The sequence below is a fragment of the Diadema antillarum genome, unplaced genomic scaffold (genome assembly GCF_040938485.1).
Source record: "Diadema antillarum isolate AM-2024a unplaced genomic scaffold, OU_Dant_1.0 scf00000006, whole genome shotgun sequence".
NCBI lineage: Eukaryota > Metazoa > Echinodermata > Echinoidea > Diadematoida > Diadematidae > Diadema > Diadema antillarum.
The window spans coordinates 83,570-106,906 of NW_027270895.1; the positions used below are offsets into that span (position 1 = coordinate 83,570).

The following is a 23,337-nucleotide window of genomic DNA, read 5'->3' on the forward strand; positions in this document are numbered from 1 at the left end:
TACTTTTGCATTTCGTTCCTGACTAGAAAATTAGGTAGAAAAACAGCCTAGCAACAGTTGCTATGTAAGCTTGTACCATAATCAAACGCAGATGGCGCTATAAAATTTAGTAGTATTTACGACTACGCCGAGAACGACGATGGCCTCCAAAAAAGGTGGCAAAAAAGGCTCGAAAAAGGCTGAAAAAGTCGTCGAAGAACCACCTCCACCAGCAGAGGAAAAGAAGGATGAAGCGGCTGAAGAAAATCAGGATGACAAACAGCAAGAAGCAGCTCCCGCAGAGGATGCTGAACCGGTTAAAGAACCAACTCCGCCTCCAGAATATGATGAACCCACTCTAGCAGAATTAATCGTTGAACAGTGAGCATGCCATTGCTAACTTTTTAGCATTGATATTAAAAGTTCACAGTGTTTCTTGGCATTTTATATCTCTGTAGATATTAGATATACGTTTGATAATTCTGAAATAGGCATCAGGAGAGTTTTATCAAAAGCTGATTATTACCTATCGTCAATTAGATCTAATACGACGACGTTCATTAACGTTTAATAATACTCAGTCCCACACATGCAAATATGCGTTATGAATGTTCAACTGTATGCTACACATCAACTAATTGCGACCAGCCCGAACGCCGAACGCGAGGCTCCCACAGTATAACTGTGTACAAGGAGCGCCCCGGGGTTACACATCAACTTGACTTGATGAGGGTGCTATCCAGAACTAGACGTCTAACAAAGTCTAGATTCTAATTGTCTTGCAAAAGCCGCTTCAGTTTTAGGAAATACAATTTTTGGTTTTTATACAACACTCGCCTAAACAGCGGAGGTTCCTACATGTACATTAGACAATGCAGTGTATGGTGTAGTGTGACTGCTACTGTATCTAGGCCTTGACAGACACTGGCACAAGTTTGAGGACTGGTCATGGATATGGCAGCTCAAATTCAATTACAGAAAATGTCATATTATGTACAGTGGTTGTAAAAAAAACCCTCAAAAACAAAACAAAAACAAAAACAACCTTGTCCTTGGATGTTGGTATCAGTTAGTACATTGGATAGTAGACGCATTCACATGATGAGAATGAAAATCTCAAAGTTATCGAGACAGTCAAAAGGGAAAGGGATCTACATAGATCTATGTAAGGTGTATTTTTCTCATAACCTCAACTAGCTCAATTTTACTCTTCGCCTCAGTTTTACTCTTCATGAACACAAAGTTGCCGCCAAAGCAAATAAAGTACTTGGCCTGATCAAAAGGACTTAAGTTACCTAACTCTTCACCCATTGAGGATGGTTTGATTTTGCTACAACTCGCATTTCCCATAGACGCTTGCCCGAGTATACTCGGGACTCGTCCTCAGCAGGTTAAAGGAAGTGTTAGTCTTACTGTGTAAGGCCCAAGTCAGACTGCTCTTGGAATATTGTTCTTGTGTCTAAAATGAACTTGCAAAGAGTAATGCAAAAAAGCTTGAATCAGTTCAGAGGAGAGCGGCCAAGATTTTATCTGAAGTTGAATCATAATTGTCACATTCTGAGAGACTCAAGTCTTTGGGATTCCATCCCTAGAGTATAGACATTAATGTGCAGATATGATTCAAGTTTTCAAGATTTTGAATGATGTGGAAGATTTTGATCCAGTGATTCTCTTTGTTATCATTGATCAAGTTACACACAGTCATAAGTTTAACTTGTAGAAAGGAAGGTGTCCCACTATAAAAGTAAGAGGTTAAACTCTTTCAGCCATAGAGTGGAGAATTCTTGGAATAGGCTTTGTGCTGATACTGTTGAGACAACATCAGCTAAATTCCTTCAAGTCTAAAGCTCAATGACCACTGGAAACGGAAACATAGTAAATTTAATCCAGATTGCTCTTTGCATAAATTGACCACTCCCGGATACATCACACTGAACTCTTCAGGCTCAGGATTGGATCCGTTGAATGGTCCTCTACGAGTCTTTAACTTACTAGGTGTCATCATAGGTAATTCAGATAATTCAGACCATCTGTACATAGTCTATCTTGATCAATGATATTTGTGAAATTAGCTCTAGTATTCATAAGACCCTTATCTATTCTCTCTTTTTTTTTCAGCTATGAAGGTGACAAGACTCGTGGCTTGTATGACAATGACGGCGTGGCATATTTCAGTGGTGGACATTGTTACAAGGTATCTTATGATGTTCATGCCAGTTTTGTTGTATGTTTTCAGAAAGTCTACTACTAGTAACTAGTGTCTAGCGAGATCAGTAATGTTTGACTCAGACTCTGAAATAAGCATCAATACTTTCCAATATTTCCTACCTCTCAATAACTTTATAATATTCTTGAGTTTAATCCCACTTATAAATCTACAAATGGGAGCACTATCTATACATGTATGTAGAGGTGATTTTTTTATTACTTTTTGTACAAATTGCTCATGTATTTTGGTATGTGCAGCAGTGCCACATTCATACATCTAGCTGATGTTACACAATAATCATGTCAGTGATAATGTACAAATAACAAAAAATCTGCATGAAAAAGCAAAAGACTATTGTTAACAGTAGGAGGTCTGTTGATGATTAAATGTTGATGTACCATATGTGTAAAGACACATGGGTGTAGAGGAGAAGCACCATAGCACTCACAATTCCACTTTATTTCCTGTAATCATATGGAATATAAATATTCAATTTAAATATAAGAAATATAAGTGGTAAAAAATGTATTGTACTGTAGGTTTTTTTTTATTTACATTTAAGTAATTTGATTAATGAATAAATGTATTTTCTGGAGCAAATTGCCCACCCGGCAGAGCTCCATTAAAATTAAAAGAACAACAACAACTCACAGTTCCTTTGCCTTGCTAAGAGTTTATACAAGACATATTGCTTATGACACAGGGCCAGTTCTCTCATGGCCTCATGCACGGAAAGGGAACCTACCTGTGGACAGACGGTGTAAAGTATGAGGTGAGTAGAGTTTCAATGCAAAACAGATATATACACGTGTATCCATTTTTACCAATTTGATATATTTCAGATTTATAATGTGTATATCTGCTGAAAAAAAAAGCATAGGAAATTATCAAGACATGTAATAATCTTTATAATAATATTTTCAAAATATTTCTTGTTATATAATGAGTGCAGTATCATTGAAAAGATTCCATTTTGATCTATTTCATGATGACCTTTAAAAACTTCAAAAATGGCATTTATCTGTTTGTTTTTGTATTCAAATTCTTCATATATGAGCTTATGTTGTACACAAAAGCATGCTACTAGTATTATTTAGAAATGATACATAGGAATTGTAAAATTATTATTATTGACAAAGTGAGCAAATAGCACGAGTCCAAATTCAATCCAAACAATAACCCTTTCTTCAATACTCAGTATGAAAGTGAGGTTTCACAGCTTCCAGGCTTTGTCCTTACTTACAAGAACATCATTAATGATGTAAAGTTTGTAGATTCACTGTGAAATAGAATCCTGAAGATTCAGTGGATACAGCAATGTGAGTTGAGTATCTCCAGAAACCCAGATCTCTGGTTCTGTGCTGCAAATACTAAGCTTTATATACACTTACTCTAGAAGAGTTCTGCCTGAATTTCTTAAAATTCCCCATGTAAAAAGTGCAAGTGAAATAATATATCACTCACTTATATCTGTGGAATAATATCTTGCCCTTTTCTGTAGCATACTTATATGATCCAGATACAGTACTTAGTTACTTCTATAGGAATACTGTATAAGCTGTTATTTTCAGGAGGATTTAATCTTTGCGAATTTCGCGAATCACACTTGGATCGCGAATTTAACAACACGTGAAATTGTCTCCATGCACTTTGTTATTAGAGCATTAACGTAAGAGTTGGCGTCAATTCGCGAAAACAACATGTTGCAAAAATGTCTATGACATCATCATTCACGAAAATAGCAGCGTATACAATATTTCAACAGCTGTAGCCAGAGGTTATTATTACAGAATTTTGTGGTTACCAGTTGTTGCTGCAATTTCTAATAAAAACTGATATAGAAAGTTTTTCTGTTCTTTGGGCTGCTGACATTGCAAGGAAAAAAAAAATTGTTGCGGGACAAAATACAACACTATATAGATGATGATTGGAAAAGAATGGGGATATGATATACGTAGTATATGTACAGCATGATCGCTTCATACTGTTTGACATGCCCTTTACGGGGGATGTTAAATCCTGCTCAGACAAGTTATAAGTCTCAAGAATGTGTTGCCCATGGAAAAATATGACCAAAGGTCTGCTATCACATGATTGTGTTCATCATTCTCTGACCATTGTTCTTGCTATTTTTCTTAGCATTGTCATTATCATTATAATAATAGTAGTAGTAGTAGAATTAGTAATAATAATAATAATGATAATAATAATGGTAATAGTTGTTGTTGTTGTTGTTATTATTATTATCATTATCATTATTATTATTATTACCATTATCATTATTATTATTATTATTATTATTATTATCATTATTATCATTATTATTATTATTATTATTATTACTACTATTACTATTATCATCATCATTATCATTATCATGATCATTACCAATATTATATTCCTGTTGTTTTCATTATTTTGTTATCGTTATCATTCCTAGGGTGATTTCAACATGAATGAGATCACTGGGAAAGGCACCTACACCTGGCCGGATGGCAGTATGTACGAGGGGGAGGTCCTCAAGGGGCGGAGGCATGGACACGGAACCTTCCGCTGCATGTCGTCCCCCTCCTCCTACACGGGACAGTGGCAGCAAGGCCTCCGCCATGGCACGGTCAGTGTGTACAGGGGCGGATCCAGGAATTCTGTAAAGGGGAGGGGCCTTTACAAAATTAAAGGGGGCACACGCCCCCCCCCCCCCATTTTTTCTTTTTATTTCTTATGTTTTAACAAAATATAAAGAGGGGGTGCGCACCCAGTGCACCCCCTTCTGGATCCGCTGTAGAACCCACAGAGCAGTTGATTTTGTGGAAATCCTCTTTTGAGAGATTTAAGACCCAGTAGCATCTATGTGTAGTGATACTATGGAATGAGAAGGCTGGCCTGGCAAGACTACATTCAAGAATCCCAGTAAAAAATTGTGTACAGCGTTATCACTCATCTCTATTCAAGGGTATTGTTTACCATTGGCCGCAGTGATTCAAAAAAGGTTCGGGTTATCACATTTGATCCACATGTGTATGTCGGTTGTGTCACAAAACATCCTACTGTATAAACATTTTGCAATAAAGCCTAAAATATGAGGAGATATCACTATTTTTCTCAATAAACCATAACTGTAGATGGTTTATTCCAGAAACAATTTTATTGTAACTACTGTTCACATTTTGTATTTTTGCCTTCGTTGTACAACCTTATGTATGTGATTTACAACATGAAAAAGATGGAAAAATAAATGGTTTACAAACTTGAACTTGTATATATATCTAACAATACTTAACAGTGATTATACTGATTCATATTTTTACATTGGTACTTTCTATCCCTAACTCACATTTTGGAACTATTTTGAAGCACTAATGCTGGGTTTTTGTTTCCTGCAAACGGTAAATTATGCCCTTAAGTACACACATAGCCAAAAACTCTCAACTGGAGTCTACTGCTCCAGATGAGCGTACATTTCGATGCACATATTCACCGACTAGTGCAAAGCATGGTTTTCGAATGTACCTCAGTGGACGGCGAATGAAGATCGTTTCAATCAGACCCCCTGAATTCCCATGCTACCAGCTCTTTGATGTATGAAATCACCCTCTGACTGCTTGATATCATTAGCTTCCTTCCCCAGAAATTTGCTCTGTGTAACCAAGATACCCATAATCTGCTCTGTGTTACCCAAATAAATGTAAAATGCTGACAGAAACAAATGCAAAAATTCCTAGCACTCCCCTACCCCCTAAAAAGACAGAAAGAAAGACAAAAAAAAAAATCCATTTATCACAAAACTTTTGCACAGGACTACGATGTTATGGACTATTAAAGGTTTTATAAATCTCATTTGCTTGTTACACAGGACATGATTCACATTAAATTTGTTCAGTACTGGTATGGTAATAAAATTATTCTCTCTGGTATCAAACGTAACCACTCAAACTGGACGCAATTTGTGTATTGTCATGAAGGAAAATCACTTTGCTATTGTCCCTTCATAGTCATATATTGAATTACTCTTGTAATCAGCCTTCTTTACATATATGATTTACTTTAGATACCCTTTAATATAAAATATTGTTATTATAACTATAGAGAATGACATTTCAGTGAGATCTGTCAACTTGTTTTTTTCATATGAATTGTGTGCAGGATGAAATCAAGTAGCAATGTTTGAATACTGTAAAACATGATATATTCGCGGCATGAAATTTTCGCGAATTGGAGCCGACGGCCTTTTTCGCGGCAAGAAATTTTCGCGAATTGCCTATTACGTTCAATGCATATAATGTAGATAAGAAATTTTGCGTGCATTTTAATTTCGCGAATCTTGGCGCTCGCAAAATTCGTGAAATTAAAATGCACGCGGACATTTCTCGTTTTACAGTATTTATTGATACTTTTAATAGTGTGCATGCACACTGTTTTACTATTTTAATGACAAGAGGTTTCGTCCATTGGCATGATTCTGCAGGGCATCATTCGCTACGACACCGATGGGCTCTCATTCTACGAAGGTGACTGGGTCAACAACAATCGCCACGGTTACGGCGTGAGGCGCTACCGGTCGGGGAATGTCTACGAGGGGGAGTGGGCGGAGAACAACAGGCACGGCCAGGGAATGATGAGATGGGTAGACCTCAACCAGTCGTACAGCGGTCAGTGGGACAAGGGCGTACAGGTGAGAAAGAGCCCCTCTCCTTGTGACTTCATGTAATTGATAGTATGTATCACTGGAAAGGCTAACAGATGGAGCGTTCAGACTGTGTTCCACTTTCTAGAGCTGTAACTTGTAGGTCAGGTGGACCTAGCTTGTGTTCATGCACTTCCACTGGAGCAGCCTTAAGACTGTGACAGTGTTTGCTTTCTATCTTCATTCTACAACAGTTGTTGAGCTTTTGGTTTTATCAAAGCCTCTGTCAGCAGGGACAGCAGAAAATTTTAAGGGGGAGGGGTGAAAGGTCAATCATACCCCCTACAAACTTTGCAGGTATTAATTGCCGATGAGATTGAATACATACAAACAGATCCCATGTCCTTCTGGAGCCCCGCAGTGCCCTCCAAGATCGCTATGTTCTTTCTTAGGTAATACTGTAAAACATGATATATTCGCGGCATGAAATTTTCGCGAATTGGAGCCGATAGCCTTTTTCGTGGCATGAAATTTTCGCGAATTGCTACTGGCATTCAATGCATGTAGTGTAGACAAAAGCTTTCGCGTGCATTTTAATTTCACGAATTTTGGCGCTCGCGAAATTCGCGAAATTAAAATGCACGCGAAAATTCCTTGTTTTACAGTAGTATGCAAGAATGCGTGAAAGGTGAACTTGCGGAACTCCGGTGAGCAAACTTTGCAGATATCATTGCTGGTGAGATTGAATACATACGAACAGACCCCATGTCCCCCCTGGAGCCCCGCATTGCCCTCCAAGTTTGCTATGTTCTTTCCAAGGTGATAGTCTGCAAGAATGCATGAGAGGTGAACTTGCGATACTACGGTGAGCACAAGACCCACTGGGTCTCCCATGTTTATCTCTTTATGTGCCATGGTGTACACCCCCTGTGTGCCACATTGTTCTGAGACAGCAATGTTGTCATGCCTTAGGAAAGCATTCTGTTTTTTCAAATCTATGTAACTTTTCCGGCTTTTTGTCACCCTGGACATGTGATAATCAATGTTGTAAAGAAAATACCAAGTTTTGCTTTGATATAAGTTGTGTGACAAATCGATGATCGCTTTTCTGTCAAATGACCAGTAGCTATAAATTATTGTGGAGGCATCATGTCCTTTGCACACAAAACAGTGACAGAAACTTAGAATTTACATGCAAGTCCAGTCGGGAACACAATTTGATAGTCAATCACCACATAAAATACAAGCTGCATGTGACAGGAATGAAATTGCAAGAAACGCTTTCATCTAATTGTGGAAGTTGGCGATTTATTGATCGGTTTGGGCGGGCTTGTGCGTTTGAGTAGAATATGCGAACTTGGCACGCCATCGACTGAGTTGGGTGTGTGAACGTGTCACATAAAGAGTTAGTGGGTACCTCTTCTTTAGTGACATTTTTTTTCTCTCTCTCCTTCATGTAGCATGGTCATGGGGAACACACGTGGTACCTGAAGCGTCTCCCGGGATCCCAGTACCCGCTTAGGAACCAGTACATCGGGGACTTCGTTTACAGCAAGCGCCATGGTTACGGTGTCTTCCTCTATGCCAACGGAGCCAAATATGAGGGGGAATGGATGCACGACAAAAAGAGTGGACGGGTGAGTGCAGAACAAACAAAGAACTAGAAAAGCACTTGGAGAGCACAGACCTCCGCCAAGCAGCTCATTTCCATCCATATACCCTTGCTAAAAATCGCCCTTATTTCCCATTGATAAAGAAGCCTTTCTGTTGTGGCATCTTACAGTCTACCTCATCAGCACCTAGCTGCGTGCTGTGCCTCGAGCACATGCTCAGTGAAGTGCGTGTATGCACACCTCAAATACGTGCCGCTTGAACTCCCTCGTTTGTTTGTCCTATTTGCCAATAATAATCCTTCAGAAAACTGTGCCCTGGATCCAACGAAATTCTAATTACAATGAAATAAAAATTCAGGCCGCAACATCATCGGCTCTATGTCTCTTTTAATGTTTATTTGTTCGCTTATAATGAAATTTCGATATAACGAAAGAAAACTACCGGTCCCGAGGACTTAGTTGAAATGGGAGTCCACTGTATTATGTGATGTGGATGTACAACTGTGTCATGATACATTGTTTGTGAATAAAAATTAGAAGTAATTGCACAGGAACATGGATTGATATGTGAACATTTCTGCACCAGAGACTTTTATGAAACTGGGATGGATACAACCAGGAATGATGAAAGCATTTTTTTTGTTTCTGTTGACTTTAGGGCGTGTTCACCTTCAAGAATGGCCGAATATTCGATGGGATCTTTGTGGAGGACCGCATGGCTGAGTACCCGCAGTTCACCATCGACGGCAACATCACCCCAGACATCTCTGGCATCAGGACCAGGACTCCGGACCCAGCTGGTCCTGGTAGGTCCAAACCAAACATTTGAACCTGTCAGGTCCTGGGAGAAATGTTTGTTTTTCCTGCAAAAATGAATAATTTTGTCATAGTTAAATTGGCACCTTTCAAATTCAGTGCATAATTAATAGTTGAGAAGAGATTACACAGAACTGGTCCAATTCACTGAATCTGGATGGATTTAGAGAGAAATTTATCAAAGCTTGCCAATGTGATAGAGACACAGGAACTTTCATCATCTGGAATGTTTTGGCAATTTCAGAATCACATATAAAGTTTAATAGCAGTTGGCAGGCTTTTGGAAATTCTGCAATTGAAACAAAGAATCATAATTGGTCAAAAAGAGCTCAGATGGACAAGATTTTACAAAATAGAAAACTTACCCTATAACACACTAACAAAGAATAATGAATTCGGTTGTAACTCATTGATCAAACATCAAACGAGGGAAATATGGTTTCTTGGACTTGGGATCAAGAATTAATGAAAAGAAGAAAGAGAAGTACCTAATTAATTGCATGCTTGTCTAATCTGCAGTTTCATCTGCAGTACAAGTTCCTGATGAACTCCTTGTAGGAATCCCTGACTATTCCAATCACTGGGAAAAATTGAAATGATAAACTCTCAGTGTCCTACCCAGCACCAGACCTGGGCAAAAACGAAAATGATAAATTTCTCTGTACCCTACCCAGCCCCAGACGTGGGAGATCTAACAGCCAGGACGGACGAGAGTCGCAACACCCTCGGTCCATCCCTGACTCTTGACCTACAGCACCTCCTGCAGGACTTTGGCGAGGAGGAGAAGGAGGAGGAGCTTCAACAGGTGGGAGGAGCTTATCACTCATATCAAGTTAACCCATCAAGTCAGATGGGGGAGGGGCTTATATTGCCATGATTATTATTGTTATTGTTGTTATTGTTATTGTTATTGTTATTGTTATTGTTATTGTTATTGTTATTGTTGTTGTTACTGTTATTATTATTGTTATTATTATTTCCTCTATCATCACAAGATGTCTCTTGGAGATCAATATCACACTGAGTTCCATTCTGTAACCTTAGTACGAAGGATTCTTCCCAGCAGTGCTGCTTTTTTTAAAAGCTTTTTTGAGCGTTTGCATGGTCCAAGTAACATCGTAGCTGCTTTGGCGTTGTTCCGAGTGCTCTGACTACAAATTGTACTTTATTATTGTTGTTGTTGTTGTAATTATTATTATGATTATGATTATTAATATTACCATTGTGATGATGATGATGATGATGATGATGATGATGATGATTGATTGATTGCTATCTTTATCATCAAATTGGCTCTTCTGAATTTCACTGCATATCTTATGTATCTTATTTCCAAGTTATAACAGATGGAAATGCGCCAAATCAGATAGAAATTTGTAATTGTAAATTAAAGGCAACTTTGAGACATAATTATGACCTAGAATACGATCAAAAATTTATTCATTTATTTCTGTTGGAATTTGATATTCTGGTTTATCCAAGGAGCTGTTATAGCTGCAACAAATGGTGCCCGAAATCCTAATAACTCGTTGCAAATGTTTGGTCAGATGTTTAGATTTCATGTGGTCAAGCTAACAAGCCATGGTTCTGAGCCAGGACAAACATGTCAACACAAACACTCGTCCATCTAATGACCAGGATGTCCACTTAAAACTTTCCTTTAGTTGTAAAGAGTCAACAAATTAGATGGCCCGCAGACATGTTGTTGAAGCATACATTTCAGGATGCAATGTCTGTGAATGTTTATTAAGGGTAGTTTACTATTTCATTTTGAACACCATTAGTTCTGAAGCTCATATTCTGTATTGTGGTCCTTAAAAGACACTCTCAAATATACCACTGTATGCCAAATGCCATAATTAGATTATTGCAGAGGGCTGTGTGGCAAGATAGACTGGAAAAGAAAAAAAAAACACACACCAATAAAAGGGTATGTACAGCATATGACTGAAGCAAAAATACCTACATCTAAATTTTGCAATTGATCAAAATTGTCAAAACTAGGAAGGATAGAGGCATCAAATTAAACAGATATATAGTCAAGGATTTTTTGTTGTGACATAATCTTTGTAAGAGATGGAAAAAAAAAAGACAAAGAAATTTTTCAAGTCAGTAGGGAAGTTGGGGGAGGGGGAGGATCTTGAGCTATCTCAAGTCATGATTTGCCGAATGAAGGTTGAATGCTTTCATATTTACTAGTACTGATTTGTCATAATTCTGCTCTCATGCTTTACCTTCATTTCAATGTCATCACTCTGTCTTGGTTTCATTGTTCAACCAAGTGACACAAAAAGACACACAGTACAGGGTCACCAGCTATTAGTGTGAAATTATCATCAGTCATCAATCATACTGTAGCATCTATCAAATCCTATTTGATTGATGATATTCATGTCATATCACACATATTCCATCCACATGTATTTGAGGAGCTGCAACTCAAAAATCCAACTTTTGAGCAGCCCTCTCGTGTCCAATAATATTTTGATTGCCGAGCATCTACTTCATAACTTTTTTTTTTCAAAGTCTATTTGCAAGTTTATAACTAGTGACAGTGTTCATATTTCTTGATGGTAATTTCATTTTATGTTTAATATTGAGTCATGCATTGAACATATCACTGTGAAGTGCCATGAGCACCAAAAGGTGGACCTGCGTGCTGTACAAATGACCACTATTGTTATTATTAAAGGCATTGTTTACCATTTGCAGATGAAATAAAACCCAATTTTTGTTCTTCAAAATAGTTCTAAAATGTGAGGTAGGGATAGAAACAACCACTGTAAAAAATTAATCAGTGTAGTCGATGTTAAGTATTGTAAAATATACAAAATGTGAACAATAGCTATAATAAAATTGTTTCTTGACTATCAAAACCATCTATAATTATGGTTTAGTGAGAAAAATAGCGATATCTCCTTGTATTTTAGGCGCTATTGCAAAACCTTTATATGATACATAACTTGTAGGATGTTTTGTGATACAACTGACCTGCACATCAAATGTGATAACTTGAACATTTTTCAAATCATTGCTCCCAATGTTAAACAGTACCTTTGAAGTGGAGCCACTTCTAATTCCTTCTTTTTACAACATATTTCGAACTGATTTTTGGAAAGTTAGAATCAAAGCTGGTTACCAGGACTTAAATCTTTGCCATTACAGCGCTGTCTTTTCACTAGCTACCACGGTATTACTTTGGAGTCAGTTGAATGCTTACTTCACTTAACAAGTAGCCTTATGATGAATTTCACATGGATGCCTTACCTCATTGAGCTCTGACCTTTGTTTGTTTGTTTGTTTGCTTGTGTTTTCCACCCTTTCAGGTCATGTTTGTCATTCTGCGTCACATGACAGCCCTGAAGAAGGTCTACTCCTACTACAGCGGGCTCGGGCACGACGCCTCGCCAGACAACACCTTCATCATGACCAGGCTCCAGTTCTGGAGGTTCCTCAAGGATTGCCGCTTCCACCACCTGGATGCCACTCTGGCTGAGATGGATAGAATATTGGGTGAGTTACTCTCATCTTTCTCTCTCTCTATAGGCGCAGTCAAACTGGCAAAAGATTGAGAAGTTTAAGATCGCGAAGTTTCAGTTTCTAGCTGTCACACTGACTAAAGATCGAGAAGTTTGGTGGGGTGGGGAAATAATATCCCTAGTTGGACTCGGGCAGTTTGCAGTCACACTGGCAAAGTTTCGAGATCTTAAAGATTGTGATCTTACCTTCTTGATCTTTTGCCAATGTGACCGTGGCTTATCTCTATCTCTATCTTTGTCAATCTCTCTCTATATATATCTCTTTCTCTATATATATATCTTTCTCTATATATATCTCTTTCTCTATATATATCTCTTTCTCTCCAAGTATCTATCTATCTGTCTATCTATCTATTTACTATCTATCTCTATGTTACTCTATATCTACAGTTATATCTCTCCCTCTATTTGTCTCTCTATCCATCTATTTATCTCTCTCTCTCTCTCTCTCTCTCTATCTCTCCCTCTATCTATCTATTTATCTCTATCTATCTCTCTCTCTGTCTTTCTGTTTCTGATACCGTAATCACCAGATATTTTGTAGGCGTGATATTAAGCAAATCAAGATTAGCTTGTAAGAATTTTTGAGAGTTGGGTTGAGTTTGTGATTGAGAGCAACAGTGACGTAACGAGGAATAACTAAAATACAATTTTGCTTACTGTAAAACATGATATTTTCGTGAATGGCACACAAATGGTTTCCCAGCAAAGTTGTGGTTATAATGATAATGATGGTGATATTTACACTACCATCATCATCATTGTTAGTTATGGTGTCATGATTATGGTGATGGTGATGATTATGATTAGGTTTACAAGTGTGATTGGGCTGGGGTTGGGGTTAGGGCTGCGTCTGTGATTTGCATTTATGCTTGTCATCATTGTCACCATTGTTATTCCAGTTTGTTTTTTGTATCATATGAAATCTAAGGTTTACACCTCAATGATCATACCCATGAATAAGAAAGAGAAAAAAATATCTATTTCATCTCAAAAGAGATAATCTCTTATGGCCTGTATTTTAATTCTCATTGAATGATGTGTATGCTAAAGGAATATACTCCCACCCCCCCTTATGAATTTGCGTCTTGACTGCAGCTTCAGACAAGGCAGCCACCGACATCCACTCCCCCCTGGACAAGCTCCTGATGAGAGAATTCCTGAATCATCTTATCACTCTGGCCTACCATCTCTACAGGGATCAGCACCAGTGAGTCTGTCTGTTGTTGCTGCGGTTCTTATTTGAGAGGGTTTTTCAGCATAGGAATGACAGAAAGTCTGGTGCATGATTATTGAGACGAAATGGTCCTCATGACAGAACATAAGGGGATTCTTCCTGTAGACACATCATGAAATGTTTTTAAAGGGATAGTATACTATTGGTTGAGATGGGGATTCAGGTTTTAACTCTTTCTTTTTTGAGATAATTAGAAACAACTTTATATGAAATATAATATAATATATTATATAAAGAGCCTGAAAGTAATCAAAAGTTTATTTGATGAAAATCGGTTTTGAAATGGCTGAGATATCCAAAACAAAGTAAAGCAAAGTGGTCCTAGTAAAAGGTGCTCCCATTTTATTAGGACCTCTTTGTTTCTGGTATTCTCAGCTATTTTAAAACTGAATTTCATCAAATAAACTTTAGATTATTTTTAGAATTGAGTACTCTTTGATATTTCATTCGTGTTGTTAAATTCTTATTATCTTGCAAACAGTTAAAAACCTGAATCCCCATGTCAACCAAAACTATACCATCCCCTTAATCATAACCCTAATGCTCTCTGATCGCTCGAAAGCCATACATCTCTCCTGTGTTTTGTCAGAGGGCAATCACTTCTATGCCCCTACTTTAAAGTTTAATCTTTATCTTAATTTGAATTTTAATCTTCATCTTCATCTATATTTGTGTGAACATGTGATGGCAACTCGTAGTGATTGACCACATCTTTCCCGCTGAATCTCATTGTGGATATCACAAAATTGCAGTTGACCTCATCCCTGCTCGCATCTTGTTGTCATGGTGACACTCTTTTTCAGACCTGGATGCGGTCCCATGCTAGCCTGGTGCCTCTCTAGGACCATCACGGAGAACATCGTCCCCTTCGCCTGTGATGTGCAGGGGAATTTCCTCTTTGATGAACGCCACGCCGTCAACGCCCTGGGCTACATGGATAGGTGTTATGAGGTGTACCAGGCGATATGCAGTCAAAACAAGGTACCTTGTTACACCTACCTGGTGTTGTCTAAAGGCACATAGACCGGTGGTTTAGTCAAATGCATATGTGGAAGGACGGCACAAGTTTACTGCAGACACCTACGTGAGGACTCTTCTTTAGTGCTTGCACTTAGACACATTTCCCCGACTCTGCTAAACCGGGTCTATGCATCTTTATGAGGTCTTTGTCAACTTCGTAGTTCTGAGACCAATTATCTATCAAAGATTCTCATTATAATAATATCAGCCTCAGAACATGCATGGTGTGGGAAATCACTTGATGTTGTGATATTCATGGAAGTTGCACTTGTTGACACCTTGAAGAAGTTGTGATATACCGATGTACCATGACATGCAGTACGAGGCTCAAAGCTCATTGACTAATGCAATTTTTTTGTCCCATTATCATGAGTTAGAATGACAAAATTTCCTCATGTCGTTTGTAAGAGCAGGTTCCCCAATCTGCTGTCGGATTAGATCTTTTAATGCTTTGCAGTAGTTACATGCACCAGACTGTAGTTAATATTTCAAAACACAGACACAGTTCTTAGGGTGTGATCTGCAGTCTGTAGATGCAATTAATGTGCACAAGTGATTTGCTGAAGAAGATTTTCTTGTTTCTGATGAAGAATTCAGCAGAACAACCGGACATCTCATATTCCCAGTAAACAAAAGGATTCATTCATAAATGTCACAACTTTTTAAATTCCCCAGTATCCGCCCTACGAGCAGACCCTCAAGATGCGCGACTTCCTACACACGATGAATGACTACGGCCTGGTCAACGACAACCTGACCGCGAAGCGGATCCTGGAGATCCTATCGTGCGACGACCCGGCGGCGTACGACTCCCACGACTGCAACCTGGAACTAGAGGTGAGGTTAAAGGTGGCGAAAACAGTCCGGAGGCTTTTTGATGTGTTCTCCCAAAATTTTCTAATGAGATCCACGTCCTCTTGAAATTCTTCGTGATCATGAAAGAGCCAATGGACTTCAGGGAATAATCATATCATAGTCTGCATATAGATACCTGTATCTGTGAATTCGTAGAGAAACATACTGTATATGCCATATAATAGCAAGTCTAGATTATCGCGAATTGGGACTTCCCGAGTATTTTGTGAGTGGTTAAATTCGTGATCAGGGAGTATGGTAGTGAATGGAGAAATGTATGTGTGCACGTCACATTCAGGTCGGGATCATAGTCAGTATTTTCGCATGTCTGTAAATTCGTGAATTGCACCTGACTCGCGAAATTCACGAAAATAAAAACCTCACAAAATATTTGGTGTATAGAGTAGCATGTTTGCAAAAGCTGCTGATCCAAAGATTAGTCGGCAGCTTTGTGAATGAGAACTGTTCTGAGATGTATGTGTATTTACTCGAAGACCATCACTTCATGAAATGATCCTAATGCTATGGATCGAAGATTAGTGAATCTTCATAATATGCCAACAAATTTCAGTCATGTAGCTATGAATGTGACAGAAAAGCATATACAAGGTGAAAGTTGGGAAGTGAATGAGCTCTTGGCAAGCAATATTCAGGTGTTATAGTCCTGAAGAATAGTGTTATTGTGAGTTCCTGTTTTCTGTTTAGTTACACACTTTGAACATGTTTTGTGCTTGTAGTCACTGCTACTGTCTTGAAATGTCTTGGAATCTTGTGCCATAACAGCAGTGACTACGGTAAAATCAAAAACATTTGTGGTGTGAAACTTTTGCTAATTGATGCCAATTACCTTTTTCGCGGCATGAAACTTTCATGAATTGTCATTGGCATTCAATGCATTGTGTAGACAAAACCTTTTGCGTGCATTTTATTTTCGCAAATTTTGGCCTCTCGCAAAAGTTGCAAAAGTTTCATGCAGGTGAAAATTTCTGGTCTTTACAGCATTTGATGGCTTTGTGAGATATTGACAAACTTTGCACAACATGCCAAAATACGTATGTGGGTGATGAAATTGACAATGTCATTGTGTCCTGTACAGATGACCTTCCTTGACTTTTTTGAGGCTGTCATTGGCTGCGCCATGTACTTTGTGACGGAGGAGGTCATCAAGGACCCGGCCACGCCCAGACCCAGCACGGTCATCTCTCACCACACCCACACCAGCTACAGCTCCACCACGCACCCCTCCACCTCAAGGACCAGTCATGTGAGTCCAGCCGATTAAGATAAATCAAAAACAAAACAAACAAAACAAAAAAAACAACTACAACCGAGGGCCACTAAGTATTATAGTAGTGGTATCCAATACAATAATGATAAGGTGATGATGATGATTGTGATAGTCGCAATTCTGATTATGAAAGTAATGATAATGATAAGGGCAGTGATAGTGAAAATCATGCTAGTAATTGTATTATTGATTTAGAATTGTGCATGACATTAATAATAATAATGGCAATGCTAGTGATATATAATCATCCTGGTGATGATATTGATAATGATAATGATGACTATGATAAAGATAATAAGTATGACTTATTTAGAGTGATAATGATGGTAGTAATTTTGATTATCGAAAATGATAGAGATACAACAGTAGTCATGGTGATTAGGATGATGAGAGTGTTAATGATGATGGTAATTGTGATATTGACATTGATAACGATAATGAAAATGACAGTAATGATGATAATGATTATTGGCTTCTTTAACCCATAACAGGCTAGAGAGAAACAGCAAGAAGAAATAACAATCTTGGCAATGAGCTTTTATAATAACTTCATATATTTCACATGAAAATTATGCGAGAAACGTGAATACTACGATAATAATGGTAATGCTTTTGCGAATGATAATAATTATGATAATATTTATAGCAACCTCAGAAATACTAATGCTAATGATAATGATAATGATTATGATAACACTTTTAACATCCTCTGAAATGCTAGTGCTAATGCTAATGATGATAATTATGATAATACTTAAACATGTGTAGCAACTTCGGAAATGCTAATGATAATGCTAATGATAGTAATTGTGATAATGCTTAAAGCAACCTTGGAAATAATAATGCCATTGAAAATGATAAAAGTATTTAGGAAATATCAAAAGAAATTATACTTATCATCTTGATGATAACTTAATGCACCTTGTCATAGGATCATGTCTGTCAGAATTAATGCTCATGGTTCAAGTTACCCCCCAAAAACAGATGTAAGAAGGACAAAGTGTCTAAACCAATCTAGGGCAATTACCTTCTGGACAATTACCCCTGACCCTAACCCTAATCCTTATTCTGAACCTAATCCTAACCCTAACCCAAACTCTAACCGTAAACCTAACCCTAACCTTAATCTTCACTCTAACCTTATCACTAAGCAGTATTTAGCCGGGGGGTAACTTATGCTGTGTTTCTAGGCCACATAGTGTGCCATCTCTCACATGTGACATTAACATGATATCCTCACTTGACCTCTGACCTCACAGCCCAATGATGATGTAGATGACCCGGTTAATACAGGCCCGGGTTCACCACGAACTTCAAACTTTGGTTCACCAGGCCCCAGAGCCATGTCGTCCTCAGAGGTAGCGAGGAAGGCATCCGAAGCCAAGGTTGAGGTAGGCTATCCTTTTTCCATTTCTTCTGTTTTTCTTCCATTGCTGCAAACACGGAATATCTTGCCGTTTGAAGATCTTATCTGAAATTAACATTCGACTGAACTTGCACAAATATAATGATGCAGAAAAGTTGTTCAGTTTATGCAATTTTCTCTGATCTACAAGGTAATGAATGAGTAAAGTTCACGGAAATAGGCCAAGAGCGATGAAATCAATTATTCAAAAGTTTGCACTTTCACAATTGTATTGTAAGTACTCAGAATAGCGGTTGAAGTGGAGTTGGCACGTAGCACGTAAAATTGTTCAAGATCAATTATTTCGAGATTGATGGTAGCATCGCCCTATGCGCGGGAATCTCTCATTAATTTCAAAAGTCCTGTAAAAAAAACCATATATATCAACTTGCCTTCCACTAAGATACCTCATGTTAAGGGTGGGGGGAGAGGTTTGATTGAGCTCGGCAGTCAATCCAATGTGCAACTCTTTGACATGTGTCTGATTTCTGCAGAAGCCTGGATCGATCGTAGCGACTCTGAGTCTACACACGGAGAATGTCCCAGAGGGCAGTACCACCGTCGGCGAGCCGATAAAACCGTCAAAGTCAGGTGAGCAAAACTCTCTGCTAAATTCATGTGACCATCAAGCGGGAAAGAATGTACTTAATGTACAACTGCAGATTCAGGTCTGATGAGATACAGTGCCAGTACACACACATTGTTCCATGTCTGTCTGCTGTTAAAATGTTGTTGCCTACATGAACATAGGTCGTATATCCTTCAACGTGATCATTATCAACAGCATTTTTAGTATTATCAATGTTATCATTGATATTATGATCATGTTTATTATTATAATCATGGTTATGATTACAATTATGATGACAGTAACAATTATGAGTAGGATTGTGATTGTGATTATGATTACAAGTTTGACTGCTATTGCAATTATGAGTATTATGACAATGGCAATTACACTGCATGATTATGATTAGTATCATTATCATTGTTATCACCACTATCATTGTGGGAGCCGGCTGCCTTTGAATGTTTCTACAGATAAATGGTGCTATATAAATGTTGTTTCATCATCATCATCATCATCATCATCATCATCATCATCATACCATTGACATTGTCATTATTAGTGTGATTAACTCTGTTTGTATCATTATCAGCATCATCATGATTAGTACATCATCATAAGTACATAATGTGTACCATCCTCTTGGATATGATTTTATGCTCAGTACTATTCTAAACTACACATCTCTATTGAACATTGTTTATACAGCTACACTTTATGTCAATTGTCAATTTTTAAAATTTTTTCGCAGAGGCTGGAACGGAAGCCAAGGTCACCTCAACCTTCTCGCTGGTGGCGGGGGACGCAGGCCTACCGGTGGACGGTGCCACGGAGACCCAGACCCACCTCCTCCAGTCAGTGCTCTCCATGGGTGCTGAGGAGGCCCAGCAGCAGGAAGAGGAAGCAGGTAAGGACCAGGAACCGTTGGGAGACTTAGTTTTTGAAAGTCATGGACCAGGATCTAAATGGAGATCGCAAAACGGGGGTTGGGGCGTATACTGTGTGAGACTGGACAGAATAGAAGTGTAGTTGGGTCTATTGCATGCCGAACAATGACCAGGTGGTCCAGGAACAATTGGGTGACTTTTTAAAAGTCCTGGACCAGGATCTATTGTTGGAGATCTCAAGGGGAGGGGTTGGGAGAGAAATGGAAAGGGTGGGACTTATACAGTGAGACCAAACAGAACAGAAGTTTAGTTGGGTCTGTTGCACGCTGGACGTTTGCCAGGTGTTTTTAAGAACTGTTTGGGGAATTTTTAAAAGTTTTGGACCAGAATAAGTGAAGGGGATCAGAGTGGAAGGGATGGGGGTTATACAGTGAGACCAAATTGCATGCAAGGCATTTTATAGGTGGACCAGGAACCATTTGGGTGGCTTTGTCAAAGTCCTGGACCAGGAGATTTCAAGGGGAGGGGTTGGGAGAGAAGTGGAAAGGGTGGGGCTTATACAGTGAGACCAAACCGAACAGAAGTTTAGCTTGGTCTGTTGCATGCTGGACGTTTGCCAGGTGTTTTAAGAACTGTCTGGGGAATTTGTAAAAGTCATGGGCCAGAATCTATTGTTGAGACCTATTAAAGGGGAGGAGATAGGAGTGGAAGGGATGGGGGCTATACAGTGGCACCAAACACAACAGAGGTGTGGTTTCGTCAGTTGCATGCAAGGCTTTTGATAGGTGGATCAGGAACCATTTGGGTGGCTTTGTCAAAGTCCTGGACCAGGATCTATTGTGGAGATCTCAAGGATGTTGGAGGGGGGTTTGGATTGGGGATGTAGGGTTACACAATGTGAGACCAGGCAAAACAAGTGTAGTTGGGTCCATTGCGTGTTGGACTTTCGCCACATCTTAGAGGCTGTGTATGATGGGTATGATAGTAGATGACCTGAGATCCAAGGACCTGGTCTAGTTTACAGGACTTACGTGATGGGACTCAACGATGAGCGACCTTTGGAAGGCCATCTTTTTTTATCAGGTGCACTTTCCAAGTCTAAGGAAGTGGGATTCATGTTTTAGACTACCCCAACCTATTTCTTTTCCTTTGTGTCATTGAATAACAATTCAAATTGATTTTCCTCCCCCCCCCCCCCCCCCCCAACCCCGTGTGACCCAGCAGTGGAAGAGATGGAGGAGGAGATGAGCGAGGACACGAGGCGTTTCAACTTCTGGACCCACCAGATCAACATCTTCCTCCTGCGCAAGCTCTTCCCCGCCCACGAACACATGAAGGAGTTGCAGGCCAAGCGGGCGTTGGTCCGCGAGGAGCGTCAGGTGGGTTGCAGGAAACGATTCTTTGATGATCTTAACATAACCCAAAAAGTCCTGAAATGACATTCAGCCATTTAAAAACTGATTTTCGTCAAACAAACTTTGAATTCCTCTTAGAATTGTATGATTTTTCTTATTTCATAAGTGGTTTTTACACTGTAATTATCTCGCAAAATGTTAAAATCTGAACCCCCATCTTAACCAAAAACTATACCATCCCTTTAAGTGTATCACAAGGTAGAGCACAATGACAAAAAATTGCCTTTATTTGATTCATGTTGTTTTTCATATAATACTGTTTCAGTTACAGATTTTTCCAATGCATCTTTACCATAACTGCTAGTTCACAAGTGATTCAAAGATTTTGCAGTATATTTAATAGAGGGTTAAAGTTATAGTTTCTCTCTCAATTTTCATACTTTCTTAAATTTCTCTCTGACTTGGAGCAGAATTGATGAATCTAATATTTTTTTCCAATATGAGATATGCATTGGAATTCAGAAGTGGTACTGTAATGATGATATGATAACTTTTGCAGCATTTTATCATTCTGTTCAGTGAGGTTTTATCAAGGTACTTGTAGACTCAAGCTCGTTGTGGAATGTAGGATTGCACCTTTAAGAAAAATGCGTTTCAGCCTTGTCTGCCTCTTTGTATATAGCTGGCCCTTCTTAAAGCCGAAAGGGAACGGGAGGAGCGAGAGAAGCGGGTCCAGGCCCAGCGAGAGGCCGACAGACTCTCGGAGGAGGCCAAGGCGAGGGAGATGGCCGCGGCTGCCTCGGAGGCGGGAGGCGGGAACGAGACCATAGAGGGCTCCGTCAGCGAGGTCAGGGTGGAGCGGTCCAAGTCCAACATCTCGGTCAAGAAATGATGATTTGCTGTCAATCCTCCGCATCCTCCGCCTCCTCCTCCTCCTCCTCCTCCTCCTCCTTCTCCTCCTCCTCCTCCTCCTCCTCCTCCTCCTCCTCTTCCTCATCATCCTTCTCTTCCTCATCGTCCTACTCTTCCTTCTCCTCTTCCTCCTTGTCCGCCATAGTGCAAAACATTCCCCCTCGGGTAATTCTGACCTGAACTGGCAAATTTGGCAGCATGTCAGCAAAGTTGGAATGACAGGGTACCTCGACTACGTAGGTATTCTTTTGAAATCATCTTGCGACTGGCATATGATGCAGTCCGGATAGCACACCGTATCTTGTCATTGTGTCAAATCAAGACTAAATGTGTTCTGTTGTGTATCAACAATGCAGTTGTATCAATGTATGTATTTCTGTTTTACCTGAAGCCCTGATCACATACTCCTTAAAGAGTACAGTGTAGTTGACCCCAAGTGGTGTGAACATATCTTGCTATGAGTGATTGGGACGTGTCATTATTTGATGACATCAAGAGTTGCAGAAAACAGTCAGATAGCTGTCGAAACGCCCTTTGCAACTTGCGACAACATACATATGGCATGTAAAAAAATGGAGATCAAGGGATCATGCATTGTCTGTAATGTTTGTTCCAGTAAACGCGGCATCTGAACACAAATGTTTAGGGTTACCCCCTTGTGACGAAGCATTGCGAGGTCTCTGCGAGAAATCACTTCTTGTTGGCTTTTAAATCACAGCTTCAGTGGTGTGTTAGCACTAGAATGATTGTGGAGATGTTGCATTATGTCATGGATTTGACATAACTGAGGAAAGATGGCTGAAACAAATCCTTGGAGCTCGTTCAGATAGCAACGGAAATACTGGGAATTGCTCTCATATCTCACAGCTACACACAATGCCACATTTTTGTTAATCTTTAAATATTTATGTGAAAAAGTAGTGAGTCTGCAATCAAGGGCCACTAGTTTTCCTGACACTGCTTATATCTTTATAGGCAGGTCTACAACAGTGTCCCTCATGAAGAATGGGGGAAAGTTAGAAGATGATGT

At 39.2% G+C, this 23,337-nt stretch overlaps 1 protein-coding gene across 1 annotated transcript; it reads left to right on the plus strand.

Moving 5' to 3' along the window:
- The first annotated feature begins 139 nt into the window (after nucleotides 1-139).
- LOC139715578 (radial spoke head 10 homolog B-like) lies at nucleotides 140-22,287 on the plus strand. Its single transcript, XM_071627142.1, has 18 exons — nucleotides 140-360; nucleotides 2,098-2,173; nucleotides 2,892-2,960; nucleotides 4,629-4,802; nucleotides 6,654-6,860; nucleotides 8,273-8,449; nucleotides 9,084-9,231; nucleotides 9,916-10,046; nucleotides 12,568-12,754; nucleotides 13,879-13,990; nucleotides 14,821-14,998; nucleotides 15,713-15,874; nucleotides 16,989-17,156; nucleotides 18,440-18,571; nucleotides 19,080-19,176; nucleotides 19,905-20,060; nucleotides 21,265-21,419; nucleotides 22,078-22,287. The coding sequence occupies exons 1-18, from the start codon at nucleotides 140-142 to the stop codon at nucleotides 22,285-22,287; spliced, it is 2,760 nt and encodes a 919-aa protein (XP_071483243.1).
- Nucleotides 22,288-23,337: the final 1,050 nt, after the last annotated feature.